The following is a 23,572-nucleotide window of genomic DNA, read 5'->3' on the forward strand; positions in this document are numbered from 1 at the left end:
TCACCAATAATGAAGCTGGAGTCACCACACACCTCCCACAAAGGAGGGAAAAGAGAAACTCAGGGAAAAGAGAGCAACAATGATGTCATATGTGAGGTTTCTCTCAAGTGTTGCCATTTTCATTTTTAACTAGATAATTTCTCAACAGGAATTAATTTCATTTGGATCCCCCAACACTGCAGAACAATTTCAAAATTTATTGGTACTTGTATGAAATTATCTTGCTTCAACGTTCCTATCATGAAATTCTCCCTTTTCTTGAGATAACATTGAAACTAATTATGAAAAATTAGCTTTTTAAAGAAATAATGATGCATGCAGAACCAAAGTGGAAACCAAGCCGTTTCTATTCAAATTAGGCTTCCCAGCAGCTTTTTAATTATGTTATTTTTATCTTAATCTGAATCACATTATGCTCGAAGCCTACTCAGCCAACGGCAAAAAAGATTACAAATCAATATTGCAATAGAACTCCGATACCTAACCAGCAGAAAGAAGACGAATATGAAAGGAAAGGGTCAAAGTAAACAGCTGAAAAATGCAGCTAGGAACTGTCCAAGAATCAAGCGATGAATACAATAAAATACATTCTATACACCATTTTGGATCCATATAAAGCAAGCCAAATAGTACCAAAAAACTACAGGTAAAGGGGGAAAAGAAAGGACAAGACCATGTTATTTTACCCAGTAAAGAAAGAAGAAATTAAATGCATGCTACACCACAGAAAAATAACTCAGAAAAATTACAAATCCAAGGCTAATTTCAGTGCAACCTTGTAAGCTCTTCTACTCTCTTGCACAACTCTTCTACCGAAACACTCATTGCCTTCGAAATCTCATCCATCTTGCTGCGGTTGAGATCAAGAAAAGATTCAATTAAATCTCCATCAAGGAAGTTCCTGGCATCTACTTGCCTTTTCTCACTGTTGAACGATCTCCATTGCTCATGACTCAGTCCTCCAACGCCTTTAATCACCTTTCGTAAGTTTGATTGAAGCTTCTCCAGGAAGACGTACTGCTCATGAGGAAGTGAAGCAATCACACCAATCACGCCATTGATAGTGCCAAAAATAACAGTTGGAATCTGGCCCACCTCAGAATCTGGCAAGCGCATAACAAGCGAACCATGCCGGAACCGATTCACAAACTCCCCAACATGATACTCACCAACAACTTCAAGTCGGCCTCGTTCTTCATCAGTGGCCCCTTCACTATTTTTCCGAACAGTGAATAGGTTGTAATTATTTTCTGCTCCAAGGTATATATCATCATCAAGGATTTCAACAGCTGACATCCAATTTGCATTGTAGTCACGAGCTCTCTCCTCAATAGCGCCTTCTTCATGCTAACGACAGAAGCACAGTCAGAAAAATATAGTACTCATACAAACAGAGAAATACTACAGAAATACGAAATATTCATTACATAAAACTTGACAAGGAAGAGTAACACAGCCAAACCAGTATAAAATATCAAAAGCTTTTTGGCCTTTATAAGCTTCGATCCCATACGAGAAAGAGAAAGGAGAGGAAACTTGAATGAAATATAGCCAGTGAATTCTACTATACATGAAACTTCATATTTACAAGACAGGAGACTCATAATTACCAACCAAAAAAAAAAAAAAATCCTACAAGTTGCACATTTTTAGCTGACAAATATTGATTAAGGCACATGCTAAACATGCTCATGCGTGCAGTCTCGTAGGTATATTTACATTCTAATTGTAACAATTACATGATAATTTTTTAGGTTATGTATAGAAGCTCACTTACCTTGTAAATTAGTAATGAGATTGACTTCATCAAATCACCGACTATAATGAAATCTCCCCTAGTTTGCACATAAAGTGCTAGGATGTGTCCATGATGTCCACATTCAGACTGCAACTCATGGGTATTATCATCCCGGAGCATCCATTTGTACAGCTGAATTTTTTGATTAATAGCAGCGAGCAATTTACCATTAAATGCATTCAAAGAGTAAACAGCTCCTTTTGTTTCCTTCTCAGCGATAAGTTGTAGCTTTCCATCTTCGACTACAAAAACTAGAATTCTTCCCTAGATTTATTTGAGATGATACGCAAAGAGAGAATGATATTAGTGTCTCTATGGGAACAACTGTGAAGGTAACAAATATTTTACAACTTACTTTTGTTGGTTCACTTTCCTCCGGCAATACATATGCAGTTCCAACACAGTAATATACATTATTATCATCTGAGAAGGAGCAGCTGATTATAGAGCAAGCATGTTCAAAGGCGTCAAGTTGGCAAGTTGATATACATTCAAAAGTCTGGTCATCCAGCAAGCGCACAAAGTGAACTTCAGATTCTTCAGTATTTGTTTGGTTGTACTTTAAACAAACAATACCAAAAGTCTTGGACTGCTCTTGATGGCAAATGCGCCGTGCCTGCTCTCCCAATGGGATAGAGCGAATATGAAGCTTCTGAATGTCATCAATGGTGCCAATAGTGAGTTCACCCTCTTTTGCAATTGCAAGACTGTTGTTCAAAACATGAACACAAGCTCAGCACACTCATCTCTAAAAAATTTTGCACTAAAATAGAAAATTCCAGAAGCAGAAAATGACTCTGACTTTGGACAAAACAGAATGTTTCATGCATGTAAGATCTACATACCTGTCTGGAAATGCAGCAGAGTTGAAAGGGCACATATGACTAACTTCTTTCAGATTTACATTACTATAAAGTAACTTTTTGTTACTGCTATAAATCACAGTTGGCCGATCAGATGCAGCAAAAACATGAGTAGCATTCTTGGAAGAAAAAGTTCGCAAGGTAATGGGCTGTGTCCCAAGAGACACCTTTTTCCTATCTGCTAACTCACCAGTACTTGTATTCAACAGAAAGTTTATAAGATGGCCATCACCAAGGGCACATAGCAAATAAGATATCTGAAAAATGAAATGAAGAGAGAAACACAGAAAATGTTTTTAAGAACCAGGAAACTACAATTAAACTGGCGGAAACCAACACAAGCTTGTTATTGAATAGAGAGAGAGAGAGTCCAATCACATGCAAAGGAATGGATGAGAAGTCGACTCCAACAGCTTAAGAGCACAGACAGACGAAATGAAAGCAGCTAACAAAGGGAAACTATGGATATCATTGAATAGGGGCAACCAAAAGATAGCACACAATAATCCAAAATCCCATGGTGCGTTGTTTAACAAAGAACGACACTAATCCCGCCCCAGATGGGGGGGGGGGGCCTCACCAGTTTAACTGAAATTCAAAACTACATTAATCAATTCAAGTCTTCTTCAAAAGGTACACAAAAGGGGTATTTGTAGTAAATAAACTTTGACTCTCACCAGGACTCTAATCATAATAGGACACTTTAGAAAACCCTAATGGACAACTTAAGCCCAAAAACACATAATAGACTATTAGGGCCTCAAACACTAACTTAAAAAAATACTCAAAGTAAGTGCAAAAATACACTGAAAAATAGAAAATCTGAAGCCCGATTAACATGAAAGTATAATTGGACTAATTGGGCTTTATTGCTTATTCAAATGTCCAGCCAAAAGAAATACATTAAAACAAACTAATGACCCGATAATAAAGACATGTGGCACTATTTTAGCTCTTCTCTCATGGTTGGATTGAGACTTATCCTTCCAGCAAGAATGGTGCCTCCTTCATGGCTTATTATGGGCTTGAATCTCTAGGATTAAATTCAATATGCTAAAGTCTTCCTGGATCTTCTATAACTCCATTTGCCTCTAGGACTCCTTAATCATCTAGGAAATCACTAATTAGTGAATTTAGGGATTCTTTCACCCAAATGGCCCTGGATTTGGTCATTGGTCCTCGAACCAACTTAAATTCTCAAAAAACACAATGCTACTCCTAATAAATTAAGAAGACCATTTAATTCCAGTAACAACTTGACAACCAAGTCACATTTGAAGGAGTGGATGAGGATCCTATAACAATTGAAGCTCAGCCTGCCCGCCCTCGCCCCCTTCCCCAGAAAAAAGAAAAAGAAAAGAACACCAACAAAATCAAGAAGCTAGCAAACAAAAACAGAATATTCCCCCCGATTGAGTCTAAAAAACTGACACCAAATCAAATTCTTCCTTAACCCATCATTGACTCCATGCGCCACAATATATTCTCGTATGCCCAATAACCCATGCAAGCCAACAATGTTTTTCCCATTTATGCCCTTATAGACACTTCACCTACTATGCCAGCCTTGGACCCTCCCTTGTTACTTGTATCATACTTTCCATCTTTTTCATACATTTTCAGTATTTTAGATTTGTTTGCACTAAGCCCCTCATAAGACAAACAAGAAATAAATGAAAAGATTGAATGCTATCAATGTTCTGGTTTCACCACAAATCATTTCGCAAATAAATACTAACATTGCTAATTTAGTGTATCTCGCACAGTAACTTGCACAAAGATTAAAAAAATCCAAAAACCCTTATATTATGGAAGTTGAACACTGAACAGAAGCAATCTGAATTATAACACCACAGAATGTGAAAAATTGAATCAACAAAAACCACTTTGGAAATTAGCTCAGTGCAAGCTTACTCCTTCAAAGATGCAAAGAAGAATAAAGCCAAATATCTAAACGTACAAACCTAAGAAGAAGGATTAACAAGCATAAAAGCAAGCTTGAGGTAAGCCAACCCTTCAAACGGGTGGAGTAGAGTCAAACAATCTCAAAATGTCAATAACTAAATCAGAAACAGAATACAAACAGCACAGAATTGAGCTCAAGGGAAACCAACCCCCCAAATGTGCAAAAACAGAATCAGATATCTCAAGATGTGAATTCAAAAAAAGCAGAAGCAGGAACATAACAGCATAGAAAATAGCTCAAAGCAAGCCTTACCCTTTAAAGATGCCAAGAGCAGGACCAAAGATATCAAAATACGAATAAATAGAACAGCAGGAAAAAATCAGCATAGAAGCAAGCTCAAAGAAAGCATACCCCTTCAAAGGTGCACAGAAGCACAGATCGAGGTATTATCTCTCCTCCTAAATGCTCTTGAGTTATGAGGTTCAGGTCTGGGAGAGAGAAGATTCTGACACTTATGTCAGTCCACATTCCAACTACTGCTAGATGACTGTAATTGGGGTTCTCCCCAATGGGATTTATGTCGAGGCATGATATCTCATTATTCAGCTGGGCATGCTTTACTTCTGTCAAAATGCCATCTCCAATTTCCAGATATACTAAATGCCCACCTCCTGTGGCCAACAAAACCTGCATGCAGGTAAGCCCTTTAATAACTATCAGCAGTACAACAAGCATACCATGTGGAAATCACCATAGTCTAATCCGACAATGAAAAGATAGATGCAGGGAAATGAAACACGAGTACATACACTGATACAAGCACGCAGACACAGATACAGATGCAGACACGTCAAGTTAATCATAATAGAATGAACTAAATCAGAATTGGTCGCCAACTCATCATAAAATAAGGTGTTATTGAGCTAGCCTGCATATCAACTCATCATCAAATCACTCAAATCTTGACCAAGTGTTTCCCCAAAAACCCAGTTTGAATCATCTATCCATGCTGGAAATGGTTTATATTTATTCGTCAAACCAAGCTTTAAGAGTGAAATCACTAAGTATATTTATTCATCTATCTATAATCTTTATTTCTTTTCTTTTCAGATGAATCACTAAAAAGTTATTATTTCATTCTTAGAGGTTGTCAATTAGAAATTGATCCAAATTTATTACTGTCAGAGATCTTTTGTCTCCTTGTCTCAGAAGTATTCTTCCCATGCAAGTTCTTCGAGTTGCCTCTGTTTTGTGAAAGACAAGTGCCAACGCAGGACACGTTTTTCCAAGTGAATACTCAAGAGACAAATGCGGTGATCAAGCAGTGTCCCATCCACTTCAAAAAATTGGCGACAACGGTAAGCCCATTCTCTAAAATCTGTAGCGTTGAACTTTGGAAATTCAACCCTGCTACTTTTAGTCGGTGCTGAATAAGATGGAGATGGAGTGGGTAAAAGACCTTGAAAGGATCTGAACTGAGGTGGTGGAGTGAGAATGGGAGGGAGAGGTGCTGTGGCGGATGGGGTCGTTGGTCTAGAGAAGAGAGGTGGCAGTGGAACGCTGATAGGTGGTGGAGGGAAAGAGGTGGATGGTCGAGAGGGGACCACAGAGGCTGTTTGGGAGGTTAGAGCTTGAGAAAGTGGTTGAGAGGGCTCACCGATTTAAAGTGAAGGAGAATGCAAAGGTTGGTTCGAGAGGATACTAAGCTTCTCCGAAATCTCCTTCATAAACTAAGAGTGTGGTTTTAATCTCAGATATGTCGCTAGTGTGTTGGTCCAAAGTCAGTTGAGTGCTCTGAAGCAATGAAAATTGCATTTCCAAGCGATGTTCAACATCGCCAACACATTCAGTCGAGGACCACGTCTGCCATTGCCGGAGTGACGGCTCTGATATCTTAATGTTAAGAGAAGAGAGAAAGAAAGGGGAGAATAGATTGATTTCATTCACAAGAACGTGCAGTAGTGCATGATACAGCATATATATCATTACCCTAGACACGTGTCACCACAAGTACGGTCCTAATCTGTCAATAACTACCCTACTGTCCTAGCACAGCCAGCAATATATATATAAGAAAAGGTAATAGCAGCATAAAAAGACAATAAAACCCTCATCATAATATTAACTCGTAACATGAACCCACAATTCCATGGCTTTATAAAATTCACGACTATTGCTCTGCATGGCACTAGCTACAAATATCAAAGAAAACTAATACAAGGGACTACCCCTGTCGTGATGAAAAATAAGGATAACAAAGTGCTCATGGATGGAGAACTTTAACATCCTGACAGTTCAACCATATCCAAACCTTCTGAAATGATGGAAGGGTCAAAGGAAGCCAAAAGAAGGTACATTCTTCCCCATCTTAACAATGCTACATTAATTAAGCACTAGAAAAACAGAACACCATGCAAAATGTCACTGACAATAAAAAACACTAAGGGGTCCATAAAGTAGCAAAATCATACCTGGGTGGCATTTGCAGTGGCCACATTAACTGAATAGCCTGATGGAGCATGCCATTCATGCCGAAGCTCTCTAGTCGTGGAACTAACAAGCCTTACAGTGCTTGAGGTGACCTGTTCAGCCAAAACAGGAGCACTATTATGAGAGAAGTAGGAGAACACAGCAAGATAAAGTTGAGATATGTTCATCAAACTTCATAGTTTCTCCATATTATCAAAAAACATTGATCGCAATATCAATGATAAATTTCCATTCATTTTCATTATTAATGTTCTCACCCTTCATATTCATTTACAAATTATTAAAACTCAATCAGGCACAAAGAGACTAAAAAACAACTAAGAAAAATAAAAAAAGACCTACCTGAACAAGTTGGTTGTGAATAGCATCATGACAAAATAATGTTTGCACTTGAGAACAGAAGCCTTCTATTTCAGTTTCTTCCAGCTCATCTTCAAGATTCATAGCTAGAATTCGTGTCTCACTGATAAAACTTACAACCAGGAAGGTGTCAAAAGGATCATCAGTTGAAGATCTTAACGACCACATTCCCTTGATACCTTGAAGTTCTACAGATGCCTACATCACATATATGAATGAAAAATTAGTATTATGCAATTATTTTTATTTTTGAAAGACCTCTTGTTTTATTGATTAAAAAAATCCTTTTCTTTTTGGCACTTTTAGAAAAAGGGAAAAGAACGTCAAACTAGAAATCACCTGTTCATTAATCCCTATTCCATTCCGAACAATACGAAGAGAACCATCCTTGAAAGCTCCAGAGCAGGTTACAACCTGCCCTTGGCCTTGCCTTTCCAGGTCCACCACACACAGGTCAACAATTGGCCCCAAATTGACGTACCTTTCCAAAACTTCCACATAAGAACCTCTTGCATCTGGCTGTAGATTTAGCTTTATCAGCTGTAATTAACAAGTCTCAATATCAGTATACCAAGCTTCCAAATGTGAAAGAATGCATGGACTTTCTACAACACCTGATCATTAAAGCAGCATGGAACAATCAAAGAGAAGGATTAAATAAAGTAATCCCCATATACCAAAATCTCCCTGATACGGCCAGTTTTCTATGTATCATCCATGTATAGTAATCAATGTCTCCAACTCAATTTCACAAGGACAATCTTCATCCCTTGCCTGGCATGACCTTGAGATCCCTTGCAAGCTTATATCTCAAAGATGGCGGATTATTTCCTACATCTATAAGGTGGGAATTTATCTTCTTCTACCTATACAATCTTTGATATAACAAAATATTTTTGTTACATAAAACATGATTTGTACAAAAAAATATAAACACTATACAATCTGAGGATGAACATTTTGTTTTGATATTTCCAATTTTCATAGACAATGAACTTATTATTTACTCTCTCCTATCCAAAATATAAGCAACTTTGAGAAAAAATCCGCATGCCATTAAAGTCCTTTTCCCATAGAAATATATAATGATTTCCCCTTTTACCCTTTGCCCTAATTACTAATGCAGTTTATAATGAGTGAGAAATAAATTTACACAAGGATTTAGGTTAATAAATACAAGAGGTAAAATGGGGGGAAAAATTAGATATATTAGATTTCTTATATTTTAAACCAAGATTAGTTAAGAGAAATGTTTATATTTTGGACCGAAGGGAGTATCCTCTTTTAAAGGGTAATATGGGAACCATATGTTCAAATGTACATCTCCCGATGTCAAAAGCAACCCTAATGAGAGGTAAGTGAATGTTCTTTCAATGACTTCTAGAATGTACATCAAAAAGTCCATTCTCCCCATAAAAAAACATCCAAACAACTTCCCACATCCCAAAAACAAGAAAGTACACATATGCATATCTATGGCAAAAGAATTTGATGCATATCTATGGTAAAAGAATTTGAGATGATGTAGAGCAAGGGGTAAGCAGGTCCCTCATCACTGTAAATCCACACTTACTATCCTGGACATAAGTACTTGTAATTTAATCTTTTTTTTCTCTGTGTTTTCATTGATAAATCATGATTACATATATAGACAGAGGGGAGAGAGAATAAATCTAATCAAATCCCTAAACTCTCTCTTATGAAATAAAAACTAATAATAATAATAACTAATTACGAAACCTAAAGGGAAAGTGGACGTTACAGGCTCAAGAAGGAAAATTAGGTTTGTGCATTAGTAGGTCTAGGCCCAATATAGGCAAAGGCCCACATCCAACACTCCCCCTCAAGCTGGTAAGTAGATGTTAATCATTCCCAGCTTGCTCCTAAATGCTTCAAATTTTTCCTGAGTCAATGCTTTGGTCATCACATCTACAATCTCCTGAACCGAAGGGATATATGATAGATCAATCACTTTTGTGTCCAATTTCTCTTTGATGAAGTGCCGATCAATCTCCACATGTTTTGTGCGATCATGGTGTATAGGGTTATTTGCGATCTTGATTGCTAACATGTTATCACACCATGCTTTGATTGGTCCAATTGTCTCAATCTTCAATTCCTTTAGAAGTCTAACAATCCACATTCCTTCACAAGTTCCTAGGGCAAGTGCCCTGTATTTGGATTCAGCAGAGCTTCTTGAAACTACTGGTTGCTTCTTACTTTTCCAGGTCACCAGGTTACCCCACACATATGAGCGGTACCTATAGTGGATCGTCTATCCATTCTTGAACCAGCTCAATCAGCATCTATGAACAACTCTATGCCCCTAGTATCACCTTTTGCGAAGAATAAACCCAAGCCTAGGGTTTTCTTTAGATATCTGAGTATTCGGTGGATAGCAGCCATATGTTCTTTTTGAGGACAGCTTGAGAATTGACTTTCTACACTCACAAGAAAGCAAATATCAGGTCGAGTGTGTGATAAGTAAATCAACTTCCCTACCAAGTTTTGATATCTTCTTTATACTGGTACACCATCAGATCTGATAGTTTTTGATTTAACTCCATCGGAGTGTTTGCAGGCTTGGCTCCCAGCATCCTTGTTTCCTTAAGCAAATCCAAGGTGTACTTTCATTGTGACACGTTGATCCCCTTATGAGTTCGTGCTACTTCCATCCCCAAAAAATACCTTAAAGATCCAAGGTCTTTGATTTCAAATTGTACTGCTAGGTTGGTCTTTAGCTTGGCAATTTCTTCCTTGTCATTTCCTGTCAACACTATATCATCAACATACACAATAAGGGTTGTTATTTTATCGCCATGATGTTTGACAAATAGCGTATCATCGGCTTGACATTGCTTGTATCCCCACGCTTTGATAGCTCAAGCAAATTTCTCAAACCATGCTCTTGGTGACTGTTTAAGTCCATATAGAGACTTGATTAACCTGTAAACCTTGTGAGAATTATTAGTGTCTCGTAATCCCAAAGAATTTTTCATATAAACTTCTTCCTCAAGATCACCATTGAGGAAGGCATTTAACATCTACTTGATGAAGAGGCCAATCTAAATTGGTAGCAAGAGATAATAAAATTTTTACAAAGTTAAGTTTAGCAACAGGGGAGAAAGTTTCTTGGTAATCAATACCATATGTTTGGGTAAATCCCCAGGCTACCAATTGAGCCTTATACTTATTCACATTTCCATCAGGATTTTACTTTACTGTAAAAACCCATTTACTACTTACAACAGGTTTCCCTTTAGGTAACTTAGCAATTTCCCAAGTTTTATTTTTATGTAGGGCTCTTAATTCTTCCTCTATAGCATTTTTCCATTTAGGATCAGTGATAGCTTCTTCAAATTTCTAGGGACTTTTTTCTTTCTCAACATTAGCCACAAAAGTCTTTTTATATGAGAGGATAGTTTGTTGTATGAAACATACATGGAAATAGAATGCTTAGTGCAACTTCTTTTCCTTTTTCTCAAAGCAATTGGCCAATGTAAATAAGACTCTCCTCGGGTATAGAATCATGGTATTGCATTGGTATGGAAACGGGATTTTCTTTACTTTGATGCCATTCAGTAGTACTTTTTGGTTCATCCACCTGAGTCTTAGAATCAGGAAGCATATTTAGTGGCTCAAAGGGGTTTGCATCATGAAATCTGGATCTATTTGAAGAGTTTTCAGAGTCTGGTGAACTTGTTTCAACATTTTCAAAGCTGTTCTGAGGTTTAGACTCAAAATTTCTTGAGTCTAAATTGGTGGAAGAGCTATTGGTGGAGAGATCTGGGGATATGTGGGGTTCAAGAGGCTGTCTAGGGTGCTGTCTAGGGTGATAATCATTCTCATCTAAGCAAATTGACCATTCGCTTTCCTCACCCTCCCCCTAAATGGGAGATTTGTTAAAAAAGAATTGATTTTCAACAAATTTGACATTCATGGTGATGTATATCCAGTTTGTAATAGGGGAATAGCACTTATACCTTTTTGGGTAGAGGAATATCCCAAGAAAACACTTGATGGCTCGAGAGTCAAGCTTTCCACCACCTTCATTGTATACAAAGGCCATGCATCCAAAAACCCTTATTGGAATAGAAGTAGTAAGATGGGAGTTGGGATAAGACTCAAGAAATTTTTGTAATGGAGTTTGAAAGTTGACGGTTTTGGAAGGTAAGCGATTTATCAAATATGCAGAAGTAAGAATGGCATCCCTCCAAAATTTATTAGGGACATTACCACCAAACATAAGGGCTCAAGCAACCTCAAGTAAGTGTCTATTTTTTCTTTCGGATACACCATTTTGTTGAGGGGAATAAGCACAAGAAGTTTGATAGTGAATTCCTTATTGTTCTAAATAGTTTTTGAAAGTGGAGTTCAAATATTCTCTTCCAATGTCACTGCGGAGAATTTTAATTGATGTTTGAAATTGATTTTGAATAAATACATGAAAATTTTTAAAGATGGTGAAAACCTCAAATTTTTCTCTCATTAGAAATACCCATGTTAATCGAGTATGATCATCTATAAACGTGACAAACCACCTACATTTAGAGTTTGTTTCAAATTTTGATGGTCCCCATACATCACTATGGATAAGGGAAAAAGGGTGAGTTGAAGTATAAGAGTTAGAAGGAAAAGAATGTCGGACTTGCTCAGCGAAATTGCAAGTATCACGATGAAATTCAGAAATTGTTTTATTGTTGACATCAAGAAACAGAAATTTCATATATTGAAAGCTTGGATGGCCTAACCTAGAGTGCCATAAAGTAAGGTCAACACTGGTCATGATAAAACAAATAGCAAGATTATTCTTGGATGGAGATCCATGAATATAGTAGAGCCCATTCCATTCCTTAGCATTGCCAATCATCTTCCCCAAGACCAAGTCCTGAAATTCACAACCCCTTTTATCAAAAAACACTAAGCAGTTTGCTTGATTTACAATGCGACTTACAGACAGTAAGCTACATTTAATAGTTGGAACATATAAAACATTCTTTAAGGTAATATGCTCAGAAATAATTATAGTTCTAGAACTCGTGACTTTTGCAAATTCACCATTGGCTACTTCAACATATTTATGCTCAGAATGTTCATTAAAATCAGAAAAAAGTTCTCTGAAACCTGTTATGTGATCAATAGCTCCTGAATCTACTACCCAAATATTCTTTGGGTTGGCTTTCTCACTAAGAGTATTAGTAAGGGCAGTACCTGATTGTGCCAAGTTTACAGAAAGGTGTTTTGTCTCACTCATTCCAGTTGAAGAAGCATGCTTTTCTAGGATATTCTGGAGAACTGACAACTCTTCAGCACTTAAAGACCCTCTTTCAAGTTTTGCAGCACCATCATAAGTCCCTTTCCTTCATTGTTAGGCTTTACTTTGGAATTTGGGGGCTTTCCATGTAGTTTCCAGCAAACGTCTTTGGTATGCCCACCCTTATTGCAATGATCACACCATTTTCCAGGTTTCTTGCCCTTCATTTCCCCTTGAGCTCCACGGACAGCATGTGTGGAAGTGTTATTCGGAAGAGGAGTTGATATCGTGGAGCTTTGAGTCAACATTTTTCTGCTCTCTTCACATCGGATCATGTTGAAGGTTCCTTCCAGCATAGGAGGGGGTTTCATGCTCATTATTCAACCCCGAATATCCTCAAAAGTTTCATTTAGACCCAACAGAAAATCATAGCATCTGTCCCGGCCAATCAGTTTTTTATAATAAATCCCATCCCTGTGACAAGACCACTCATGGATCTCATAGAGATCGATTTGCTGCCAGAACTTCATTAGAGTAGTATAATATTGAGTTACAGACTTGTCACCTTAAACAAGATTTCTAAGGGAACGTTTTACTTGGAATATCCCAGCAGTATTTTCTTTGACCGAGTACGTGTTCTTTGCTGACTCCCAAATTTCTTTGGCAATGGTTGCAAGCAGGTAATTCTCACTTATCTCCACTGTTATGGAATTTACAAGCCACACCATCACCATATTGTTCTCAGCAACCCATATTGCATATTGGGCATCATCAGGCATCGGTGGCGAAGGAACACCCGTGAGGTGTTTTTCTTTATTCCTCCCTCGGACTACCATCAAAATGTTCCAAGACAATTGAAGGTAGTTATTCCCATTCAAGCGATGGGTGACTGCGACCTGGTAGTGCGTCTCAATTATTGGCGCGACTACCCTAGAAGACAGAATCATTGAGTTCGGGCCTTCTCCTCCAATCGCACCCTTCTCGTCCCCAATCGAAGGCATTTTGCTGCCATCACTGGTTTGGAAGACCCGAGGCTGTTGGTGAGTGAGTGCGTTTATGTACAACATCGTAAAGGAGGGAAGAGTCGAGACCAGAGCTCTGGTACCATGTAATTTAATCTGTTTTTTCTCTGTGTTTTATTGATAAATCACGATTATATATATAGACGGTAGGGAGAGAGAATAAATCTAATCAGATCCCTAAACTCTCTCTTATGAAATAAAAACTAATAATAATAATAATAACTAATTATAGAACCTAAAGGGAAGGTGGATGTTGCAGGCTCAAGAAGGAAGATCAGGTTTGTGTATTAGTGGGTCTAGGCCCAATATAGGCAAAGGCCCACATCCAAACGTGCTCTACTATTCAGAGGCAACCAAGTGTATATCATCTAATGGAGCATTTCACAAAAAGATGAAGCAAACCAAAGTTGATTGCCACTTTGCAAGGGAGAATGTTCTGTAGAATTAGATTAACAATTCTTATGCTTTTACAAGAGTAGTAGCAAATTTATTTAATAAGGAACTTGATAATAATTGAATTTTGTTGAAATATGCTGAACACAATCAGTATGATATCTATGCTCCATTTTATGATCATAAATGAATATATAAAGAACTAACCATATAAGTCAATTTTTTGGCAAACTAAGGATATAAGTCACAACATTCGAAGATAAATTTCAGGATTCATATACCTGTGAATCTCCAACACTTGACCCAATATATACAAATGCATTGTCAAGATATGATATAGTAGAGGGAATGGAAGTTTCACCCAGTGTCTCAATTTTGAGACCAGTAACCCTACATAATTGTATATGAGAAAACATAAGATCAAGATGTTAAGATATTAACAAATCATTGCACTAATTAGTATCTTCATAAAATCAGAATGATAAATTTGATAACCCAAAAAAGAAAAAGGGGAATGAACAGTCACATACTTCTCTCTCTCATGCGTAATTACAAGTAGGCTAAGCAAACCAGTAACATCACCAAGTAAATATCTGGAACCATCAGGATCAATTCTTCCATAGGCTCTGGTATTTGACTGTAATGTACATCACGTAAAGTGATAAACAAAAGTCCAAAAATATGTATCATTCAGATATAATTTACAAGAATTATGAAATTCACTTTCAATGATATTAAAGGCGATAGCAAATTACATACTTGTTTGATTGGGATAGCTTTGAAAGCATTTGCACTGCAGTATACTATGGTTTCTTCTCCAATAATAAGGACACCACAAAGAGGTGGAGGAACTGGTATTAATATTTCAGCCCCATTATCAAGGTTGTTTTGGGACCATGGACCCTCAACAAAATCTTTATCCTTCAGAGCAACCTCATATGTTTTCACATGACGTGCATCTTTGTTATCCTGTAATTTTGAAGACATTACATCAAAGCCATAAAAACTTCATGCTACTGTAAAACACACTGGTGGTTACAACAAATTGACACAAAAATTATGTAAAATTAAATGCAGGATTTATGAAAATAGAATACATACATGTGTATATCCAACCAAACTTAAATATACAAGGTCATCACATCACAGCCAAAACATATATACAACAGCACAAATATCACAAAAAAGAACCACCAAGCGTCAACAATGATTTTAATAGTCCAAAAATCCATGTAATGAAGGCCTTGCCTTGCGATTTTGGAGGTAAGATTCACATAAAACTAAAGCATATACATTTTTCCTCTTACATTTATATTTCAATAAAAAAACTATACTGTGAAAAGGGGCTAATACATAATAAGATACAAGTACCAACCACAACCTTATTTTAGAACATGATCAGCACAGGAAGAGAAGTAGGGAAGTTGCCGTTGTAGCTAAATTTTGAATCACTTAGAACACAATAGCTAGACTTTTGACTTCCGAAAAAATAATAAAGTAAAAGTTAAGAACAACAAAAACAGCTGAACAAGATTATAAAGAAATTATAAGCCCAAAACAGTTGATTCAAAACCTGATAAAGAACCACAATCGTTGGTTTTGGACAGCCATACAGAAATTTGATATCCAAAACTTGGAGCTCCTCAAGGCTGAAAATATCACATAATTTCAATGAACATAATAAAATGAATAGACATTAAGCATAATAGATTGGAACAGAATGAAATGAAAAATGAAGTTAAAGAAGTGATTTTAGGCCAAGATATTTCTAACCAATGATTATGTCTAGACTCTGGTAATAAAGGTCATAGTCAGATATTTTGACATCAAAAAAAAAAGAAATTACCGAATATTGAATGCTTCCTTGAGCTGTCCTCTACTGTCAAAAGGGATAACCTTGAAGAACAATCAACAATTAATCATTCCAATACTTCAGTAAAAATGACAATGAATGCAAACATTCATGAATCACAATAGTGTGTACTAGTACTTTTATGCAATGGTCAATGTTTAAATGTCACGTACTTTAAACAATCCATCATACAAGTGAAGCCCAATCAGTCTGCAATCAGGATCGATAATGCCAATCTGCAGGAAGAGAACCAGACCTAAAGTGAATTGCAATTCACAAAACTTTCACCATTCAGACTTCACTAAAACTGTTTCAGCATCTTTTAGACATAGAAATACATACAAATAATAAATACCCCCAAAACAAATAAGTAGATAGAAGTGTATACACACCTGACCATTATCAGAAGCACGTCCTATACGATCTGAAACATCACCCATTGCTCTGATGACATAACAAGTTGGTATATGAGAAACAAGATAAGTTTTCAAAGTCCTAAACATACTATTTCTTGCATTTTGAACTGAATATGATTACACATCAAAGGTGAAAAGATGGTAGAAAGTACATGAATAAAATTGCTGAATGTTCCCTTTCTGAGTATTGCAAGACATTTACAAAGGAATAAGTAAGGATTCAAGCCACAAAACCAGCACATAATCCATTACAATTAAGCCCACAAAAACTCCTTACCATTGGGCATAAAAGCTAAAAGAAAATATGTACAAAACAGGCAGTAAAAATAAATAAAGAAAAAGAATAAAATGGGATAAGGCTTCTTGTCGTTTGTTGTCCAATGATCAAGACAGAGGAGGCAACCCCAGTCAACCCTAGTCAACTATTAACTTTCAAGGGTCTAGACTATGGTCATAGAAAACTAAATATGATTACATGCGGCACTAAGAACAAAATTTCTAAATCTTCATGAAGATTCCTAGGATTTAACTAGAATTCTAAATCTTCATGAAGATTCCTAGGATTTAACTAGAATTATCAAAACCAAATAAAAACATAAAGCCAGTATTCCTGCATAAAGAAAACAAGCAATAACAGCTTTTAATCACCTATCTATGGCCCTTCCTTTCTCAGAAAGGAATATTTCCTTCTTCCTAACTCTAGATTGATTAAAACAAACTAGGTGAAGACTAAGACATATCAACCCAAAAGCTAAGACCATAGTATGGAAACCTAGATCTACCTACCTGGTTGAACAAATAAACCATTAAACCAGTGTATTGACTGATCTAGTAAAATGCTTTGTTTATAACTGGTTTGAGTACGATTTTGACTATTAACCCTTGAACCAATACCTTGACCAGTTTTTCCGAGTTTTCATCAATTTCTATTAGTTGTAATTGCATTTTCCTTCTCTATAAGCAACCTATGGCCTTTTGAATACTTTAAATAGCAGTAAAAACAAAGATTCTAATGTCTATGTTCAGGTTCTTCTCTTCCAAATTTTCAAACCAAAAGCTTGTTATTTAGACAAAGAAAAGGATCAGTTTATCATGTTCGAAGCTGAAGATGTTGCCACAAGCGACCCTTGGGTTATTTGTGTCAAAGTCAACTTCAATGGTTTGGCCCCACCATGTGCACTTCCTTTCTTTGTTAAAACCCATCTATCTAGGAGTTGAGAAGAGCATTTTGTCAAGCCCAAAAGAAGAACAATCCCATCTTTCTCCACACATTGGCTTTGAACACTTTCTGAAGATTAATCCCCTACAAATGTGCAAGACTTTGTGCATCGTGGAGGGTAATTGGTTTGAGAAGCCTCACAAGTCAAATGAATTCTCATTAGCCCACCAATTATGATCAAACAAGATGCTCCTCAAATAGTTGGAGTTTACACGTGATTGCATCAAAGTTGTGATTGAACTCGCCCAAACTTCTTGTTTGTCTCAACACATGAAGTCTTCAATGGGAGCCTCATACGAAGGCCTGAACCTTGCCTTCATCGCTTTAGTATATTCATCACAAGGGAGTTACACACCTACTCGTCATCCCTCGTGACTTTCCAAGCATCTAGTGTGTCATCCCATTGACAGTAACACTCATACTTCATAAGCCATCCAAGAACATCATGTTGGAATCTTAAAAGTCCATCTCAATCAAACAAGTAAAAGATTGATAATCTCACTGCTATATTTTGGGTCAATGATGACCACCGCCCACTTACATGAGACGAAGAACCTCTACTATTGCAAGACTCATCAAAGCTTCAAACGAGTTGAGCAACCTAAGCTGTGAGAGCTTGGAATTGATTCTCCAAAGCACAAAACCTCTCGTCATTCCGATCTGCCATTCTTCTTTGTGTAGTTTGTGAATGCATTTCAAGCATAGAAGATGAGGAAAGATGCTCTGGATACCACTAATATGATAGAGAGGAAGCAATGAAGAGAGATAGAGACATAAGAGAAATAGAGGAGAATTGAATAGCACTCAAATATTATTGACATAGCATAGCATGCACCTAGGTCTAAGCCTCTTGTGTCATTAAGGAGTATATCTTATCATCCTCCTTTTCCATAATTGTTTTGCTTCTACATGGTAATCTTTATTCCTTAATTCTAAAATTATTAAATACATAGTTGAATACCAAATTTAATACTTACCTCTGTCACGTGACAGTAACCACTAGTGAAACATTGGCATAATGAAAATTTAATAAACATTCTTATCATATGAACCCACATCAATCACTACTAAGATTGAAGAAATTACTTTTACAACCTTGAATAACTCAACTCTAAAGGAAAGAATTGTTATTTTCGAATGCATTACCTAGTGATGAGCTCAGAAATCTCAGGATCCCATTGGAGAACACAGAATTTGTACCTCTCTGTTGCAATAAATAGAAAATCTTGTGCTTCACCCTGCCAAAGACCATATACAAGAAAAGTAAAAATGATTGACACCAAAAATTTGAAAATAGCAATTCAAGAAGTATAGATGACTTGTCTCTCTCACATGAGGGCGGAAAAGTTCAACTGTTGCAATTCTTCCATAGATTGGAACATCCAACATAGGCTGCAAATATAAGCAAAACATTATATGAGCACTCCATTCTAGACTATTGAAGAAGAATTGGATTTCTATAATCCCTAACTATTGAAAGGAAAAAAAAAACAAGAAGAAGAAGAAGAAAGTTAAAACAGTTACTGTTTTGTGCTCCTGATAATTAAAAACATTATTTTTTGTGATAAACTACATACAAAACTCTCCTGAATTGGGAATACCATCCAACTTGAAGAGAATTAAACTAGGAAAAAGAATTATATATATATATATATATATACCTGCAAGCCCTGAGGAGTAAGCAAATGAATCTCAATCCGGGTACATTTCCTGGTAGGAAATTAAAAAGAAATTAGATGACAACAACTGGATACAATTTCATGACAAATTTTTCATTTCAAGTCTGCCAACATTCTAAATAAGTTAACCTGGATATGTATCTCCCTATCACCAGATGTATATTAAAACTGCATCAGTCTTATTTTATTTTAACACATTTACAAATCATGCGTTATAAGTAAATAAAAGGACCATACGCAAACTGTCAATAAAAAGGAAACGAGATATCCAGTCTGTTAAATCTTCACTCTATTCAGGGAGAGGATTGAGGTTTAAGGGATAATGCTTATCACAAACTAAAACAGGATTAAAGGACGACATTATATTGCAGCAAAACAGATGACGCTTGTCATGAACTTGGAAAGCTAAACTTCAAATCCATAGGAACTCGCAGTAATAAATCTTACAAAATAATCACAAACTAAAACAGGATTAAAGGACGACATTATATTGCAACAAAACAGATGACGCTTATCATAAACTTGGAAAGCTAAACTTCAAATCCAAAGAAAACACGCAGTAATAAATCTTACAAAACAAAAATCACATGCTTAGCATCAGCCATTCCCAAGATTCCAAACGCAAATACTAAACGTACAGAAAACCTACGTTTCACTCTGACAGTTGTTCAAAACGCTACATAAGATTGAAGATTCACGGAACTGTGTAGACGACAGAATCCAAAAGGGGAAAAAACAAATACGAAAATGAAAAATTAAATTTAGAGCCCTAGTAGACATAATGAACAATGGGTAGAAATGGGATTTACGCAATAATGAGATTGAGGTCTTGGGGACTGGTAAAATTGCCGACGCATGAGTGAAAGACGGCCGTAGGCTTGTGAGCCGTGACCACGTAGTTCCATATACTCATCTTCTTAAAACTTCCCCAACTATAGTTACTCCAGACTCTCTTGAAGACGGGCTATCTCCTATAACAAAGCTATATAGCAGTGAAACCAAGTTGGTTCAGTCTTCGGCTCTTGCGCACCCGCTATCACCAAGGGCACTCTCTCTTGGCTCTTTGCCTTCAGGGGCCTCGCATGTTTCTTTTAAATATTTTTCTTGTTTTTACGTTTTTGAGAAATTTTTTTATTTTAAATATTTTTTAGATTCATATATTTAACCATATATATATTGTATTTATTTTTAATTAAATTGATACATGTAAATATTTTATAAATTATTTATCCTATAATAAAATCTTATTATTAATATTATTAATGTATTAAAGTTCATTTATCTAAGCTTGATTAGATAAAAGTATATATTAGTATATAAAACTAGGACATAAATTTTAACCTAAAAAATACTCAAATAAAAAATTACATTATTAAATATCATTTTTTAAGGATCCTTTAGTTTAATTCCTGATTTGTTTGGGATACGATTTGACATAATGCAACAATCTTTTTATTATTATTATTACAAGACAAATATTATTCAACTAAGAAAAAGAAAAAAAATTCATCCCCTTTTATCAGATTCCAAAAGTAAAAAGATCTGGCATGATATGAGGCAACTGAATTATTGCTCATGATAATACAAAATTTCACATTTTGTTATCTCACAGAGAATAATACTGATTGAAATATCTCATAAGTTTTAATGAAATTCAAAACCATATTAATCAATTCATGCCTTTTCTAAATTCAATGGAGAGGTATTTGTAAGAGCTTGATTTGACTCTAACTAAAAATTGTAATCATATTATGACTCTTTAGGAAAGCCTAATTTAAAAATTCTAATGGACAACTTAAATCGGTAAAACCTACAATAGGCTACTAGGGTCTAAAACAACAACTTAAAAATTACTCAAAAGTATAAGTACAAAAATATACTAAAAAATAGAGGAACTAAAGCTCAATTAACAACATAAATGGACACTAATTGGATTTGTTACATGTAAGCCTTCATCAAGCCCATCAAGTCTCTTCTGGTTAGTATTCATGGTCATGAATTCCCATCATGGTACATTAGAATATGCTATAGGGAAAATCATGGTGAAGGGCCTTTAGAGCATTTTATTTACAAAAAAAGGATAAAATGATTTTGAATTCACTCTAAAGGACCAAGGGACCAAAATGTATTTTAGCATAAAAAGATAAAATTATCCCTCATTTAAAAAAAAAAATTCATCACCATCATCGACCACCAGACCACCTGTCGGAGATAGGACCAGTGAGGGAGACAAATTAAATTAAATTTTTTTAAGGTGGCCAAATAGAAGTTTGAACCCACATCCCCTTGGCCACAAAAAAATAATTAACCACTACGTTAGCAATTTCTTTTAATCATATAATGCAAATCTTTATATATAGTTTTAACTTTGTTTTCACTTTCTATGTCAATACTTATTAGGAGCTTAATGGTTACTTGTCATTTTACAAATAGCTACTTATTAAATTACTAATGAGATTTGTTTAAAAATTTAATATTCACTAACTTTTATAAATATAAAAAATCAAATAACAAAAAATAAAATTAATATAAATAATTATTATAATATAATTAATTCTAATTATAACTTTTATTATTTTAATAGAATTATTATTATTATTATTATTATTATTAAGTACTATTGTTATTATTAAGATTATAATATAATAATACTCTATATTCTAGTTAATAATAGTCTTAATATTTTATTTATAGATTATAGAATAAGGAATAAAAAAATTTTAAGCCTGGCCTTTTTATTCCCATGAATTTTGGATAAAAATGATTTATTTGATATGAGAAATTATTTATAGATTATAGAATAAGGAATAAAAAAAAATTTAAGCCTGACCTTTTTGTTCCCATGAACTTTGGATAAAAAATGATTTATTTGATATGAGAAAAGAATACTATAATATTATTAAATAGAATATAGAGTATTATCATATTATAATCTTAATAATAACAATAGTACTTAATAATAATAATAATAATATTCTATTATAATAATAAAAGTTATAATTAGAATTAATTATATTGTACTAATTATTTATATTAATATAAATTAATATATGTGCATATCTTACTTGCATTTCCTCAATGTTTTCTCCATGTTTTATTTTGAAGAACTCATACTCTTGAGTCAATATACTCATCATATTGTCTTTCACTCTTATGCCTTCATGTGCTATTTCAAGTGCATCCCACATTTCTTTAGCTATCTCAAGATTGCTAACACAGAAATATTCTTATTAACTCAAGGCATTTGCTATAATTAGTTTTGCCTTGGAATTTTGAAGCACCAGCTTCTTTTCCTTTTCTGTAAATTCACTTCTTACTTTTCTCACATGTTGTCCTTCCTACTGTTTTCATTGGAACATAAGGACCATTCTCAACAATCTCCTATAAATCAAGATCTGATGCTTCAAAGAACAATCTCATTTTGTTCTTTTAGAATGTGTAGTTTTCACCATTCAATCTTGGAGGCCTATTGACCTTTATGGAGTACACTATCACTAAAATCAACCATCGGATCCTCTTATACTATTAAGTCCTTGATCAAGAGTCCAAGTTTTGATATCAAATATTAGATAGGCTAGCACCTAAAAGGGAGGTGAATTGGATAATAGTAATATTTTTTCAAAAACTTAAAGAGTGAGAAAGACTTGAGCAAGGAGAGAAGAGATAATACATAAGAAATTTATCCTAGTTTAGCCCAAAACTTAGCCTACATCCAGTCCTTAAGATAACTCTTGAGATTTTCAATTAAACTTACAAACTTCAATGGGTACTTGCTATCACAATACAAATTTCAAGACTTAACTTGTCTTGATTTAATAACAAACCTTGCTACAACCAGCAAGTTTTTACAAATTACTTGAAAAACACGTTTTCAAAATTTTAGCTGAAGGATAAAACTTTACAAAAAAAAACTCTCTTGAAGAGTAGATAGATTACAAATAAAAGATTAAAAACTTGTGAGAGCTTTTTCACATCAAGAATGATAAAATGAAAGCTAAAATTAATGCACAATTGAAAGCTTTTTATAATGCTTAAAAGATGAATAGTTCACTCTGAAATCTAAAATTGTTCTAGACTTGAATTGTATCACATATATAGTTTTGGCAGTTGAAAGACCGTTAGAACAGCGTTTCTAGCCATTGATGACATTTCTTGCGTCCAACCAGATGTTTCATGCATGAAATAGAGCTAGCCAAGTTTTAGTCAAGCATATGTGACACTTCAAGTGTGAACATCAGGGTGTCTCGCGTGTTTTGGAGGATAAAAATATGCAAACTATTCTGTGTGACAAAATAAGCATGGACCCTTGGGTTCTCACGT

The 23,572-nt window shown here is 35.3% G+C and overlaps 1 protein-coding gene across 1 annotated transcript; it reads right to left on the reverse strand.

Moving 5' to 3' along the window:
- Nucleotides 1-552: 552 nt before the first annotated feature.
- On the reverse strand, nucleotides 553-20,312 carry LOC129286847 (DNA damage-binding protein 1a). The gene is made up of 19 exons (XM_054922921.1): nucleotides 20,062-20,312; nucleotides 19,235-19,283; nucleotides 18,906-18,965; nucleotides 18,720-18,811; nucleotides 16,331-16,382; nucleotides 16,112-16,174; nucleotides 15,933-15,982; nucleotides 15,660-15,735; nucleotides 14,846-15,055; nucleotides 14,617-14,723; nucleotides 14,368-14,476; nucleotides 7,757-7,957; nucleotides 7,400-7,615; nucleotides 7,039-7,149; nucleotides 4,979-5,254; nucleotides 2,644-2,918; nucleotides 2,154-2,505; nucleotides 1,778-2,062; nucleotides 553-1,347 (listed from the first exon to the last, which is right to left on the reverse strand). The coding sequence occupies exons 1-19, from the start codon at nucleotides 20,163-20,165 to the stop codon at nucleotides 766-768; spliced, it is 3,270 nt and encodes a 1,089-aa protein (XP_054778896.1). The 5' UTR covers nucleotides 20,166-20,312; the 3' UTR covers nucleotides 553-765.
- Nucleotides 20,313-23,572: the final 3,260 nt, after the last annotated feature.

This window comes from Prosopis cineraria, unplaced genomic scaffold (genome assembly GCF_029017545.1).
Source record: "Prosopis cineraria cultivar Desert tree isolate PC_DT_omini unplaced genomic scaffold, ASM2901754v1 PC11, whole genome shotgun sequence".
NCBI lineage: Eukaryota > Viridiplantae > Streptophyta > Magnoliopsida > Fabales > Fabaceae > Prosopis > Prosopis cineraria.

Bases quoted from the DNA above. Each gene is read 5' to 3' on its own strand.
- LOC129286847 (XM_054922921.1), bottom strand. From the start codon at position 20,165: ATGAGTATATGGAACTACGTGGTCACGGCTCACAAGCCTACGGCCGTC. The intron at 15,983-16,111 runs GTACGTGACATT...TTGTTCTTCAAG, and splicing joins TGTATGATGGATTGTTTAAA to GTTATCCCTTTTGACAGTAG. The intron at 7,958-14,367 runs GTATATGAATCC...TGTTAATTACAG, and splicing joins CAAGTGTTGGAGATTCACAG to CTGATAAAGCTAAATCTACA.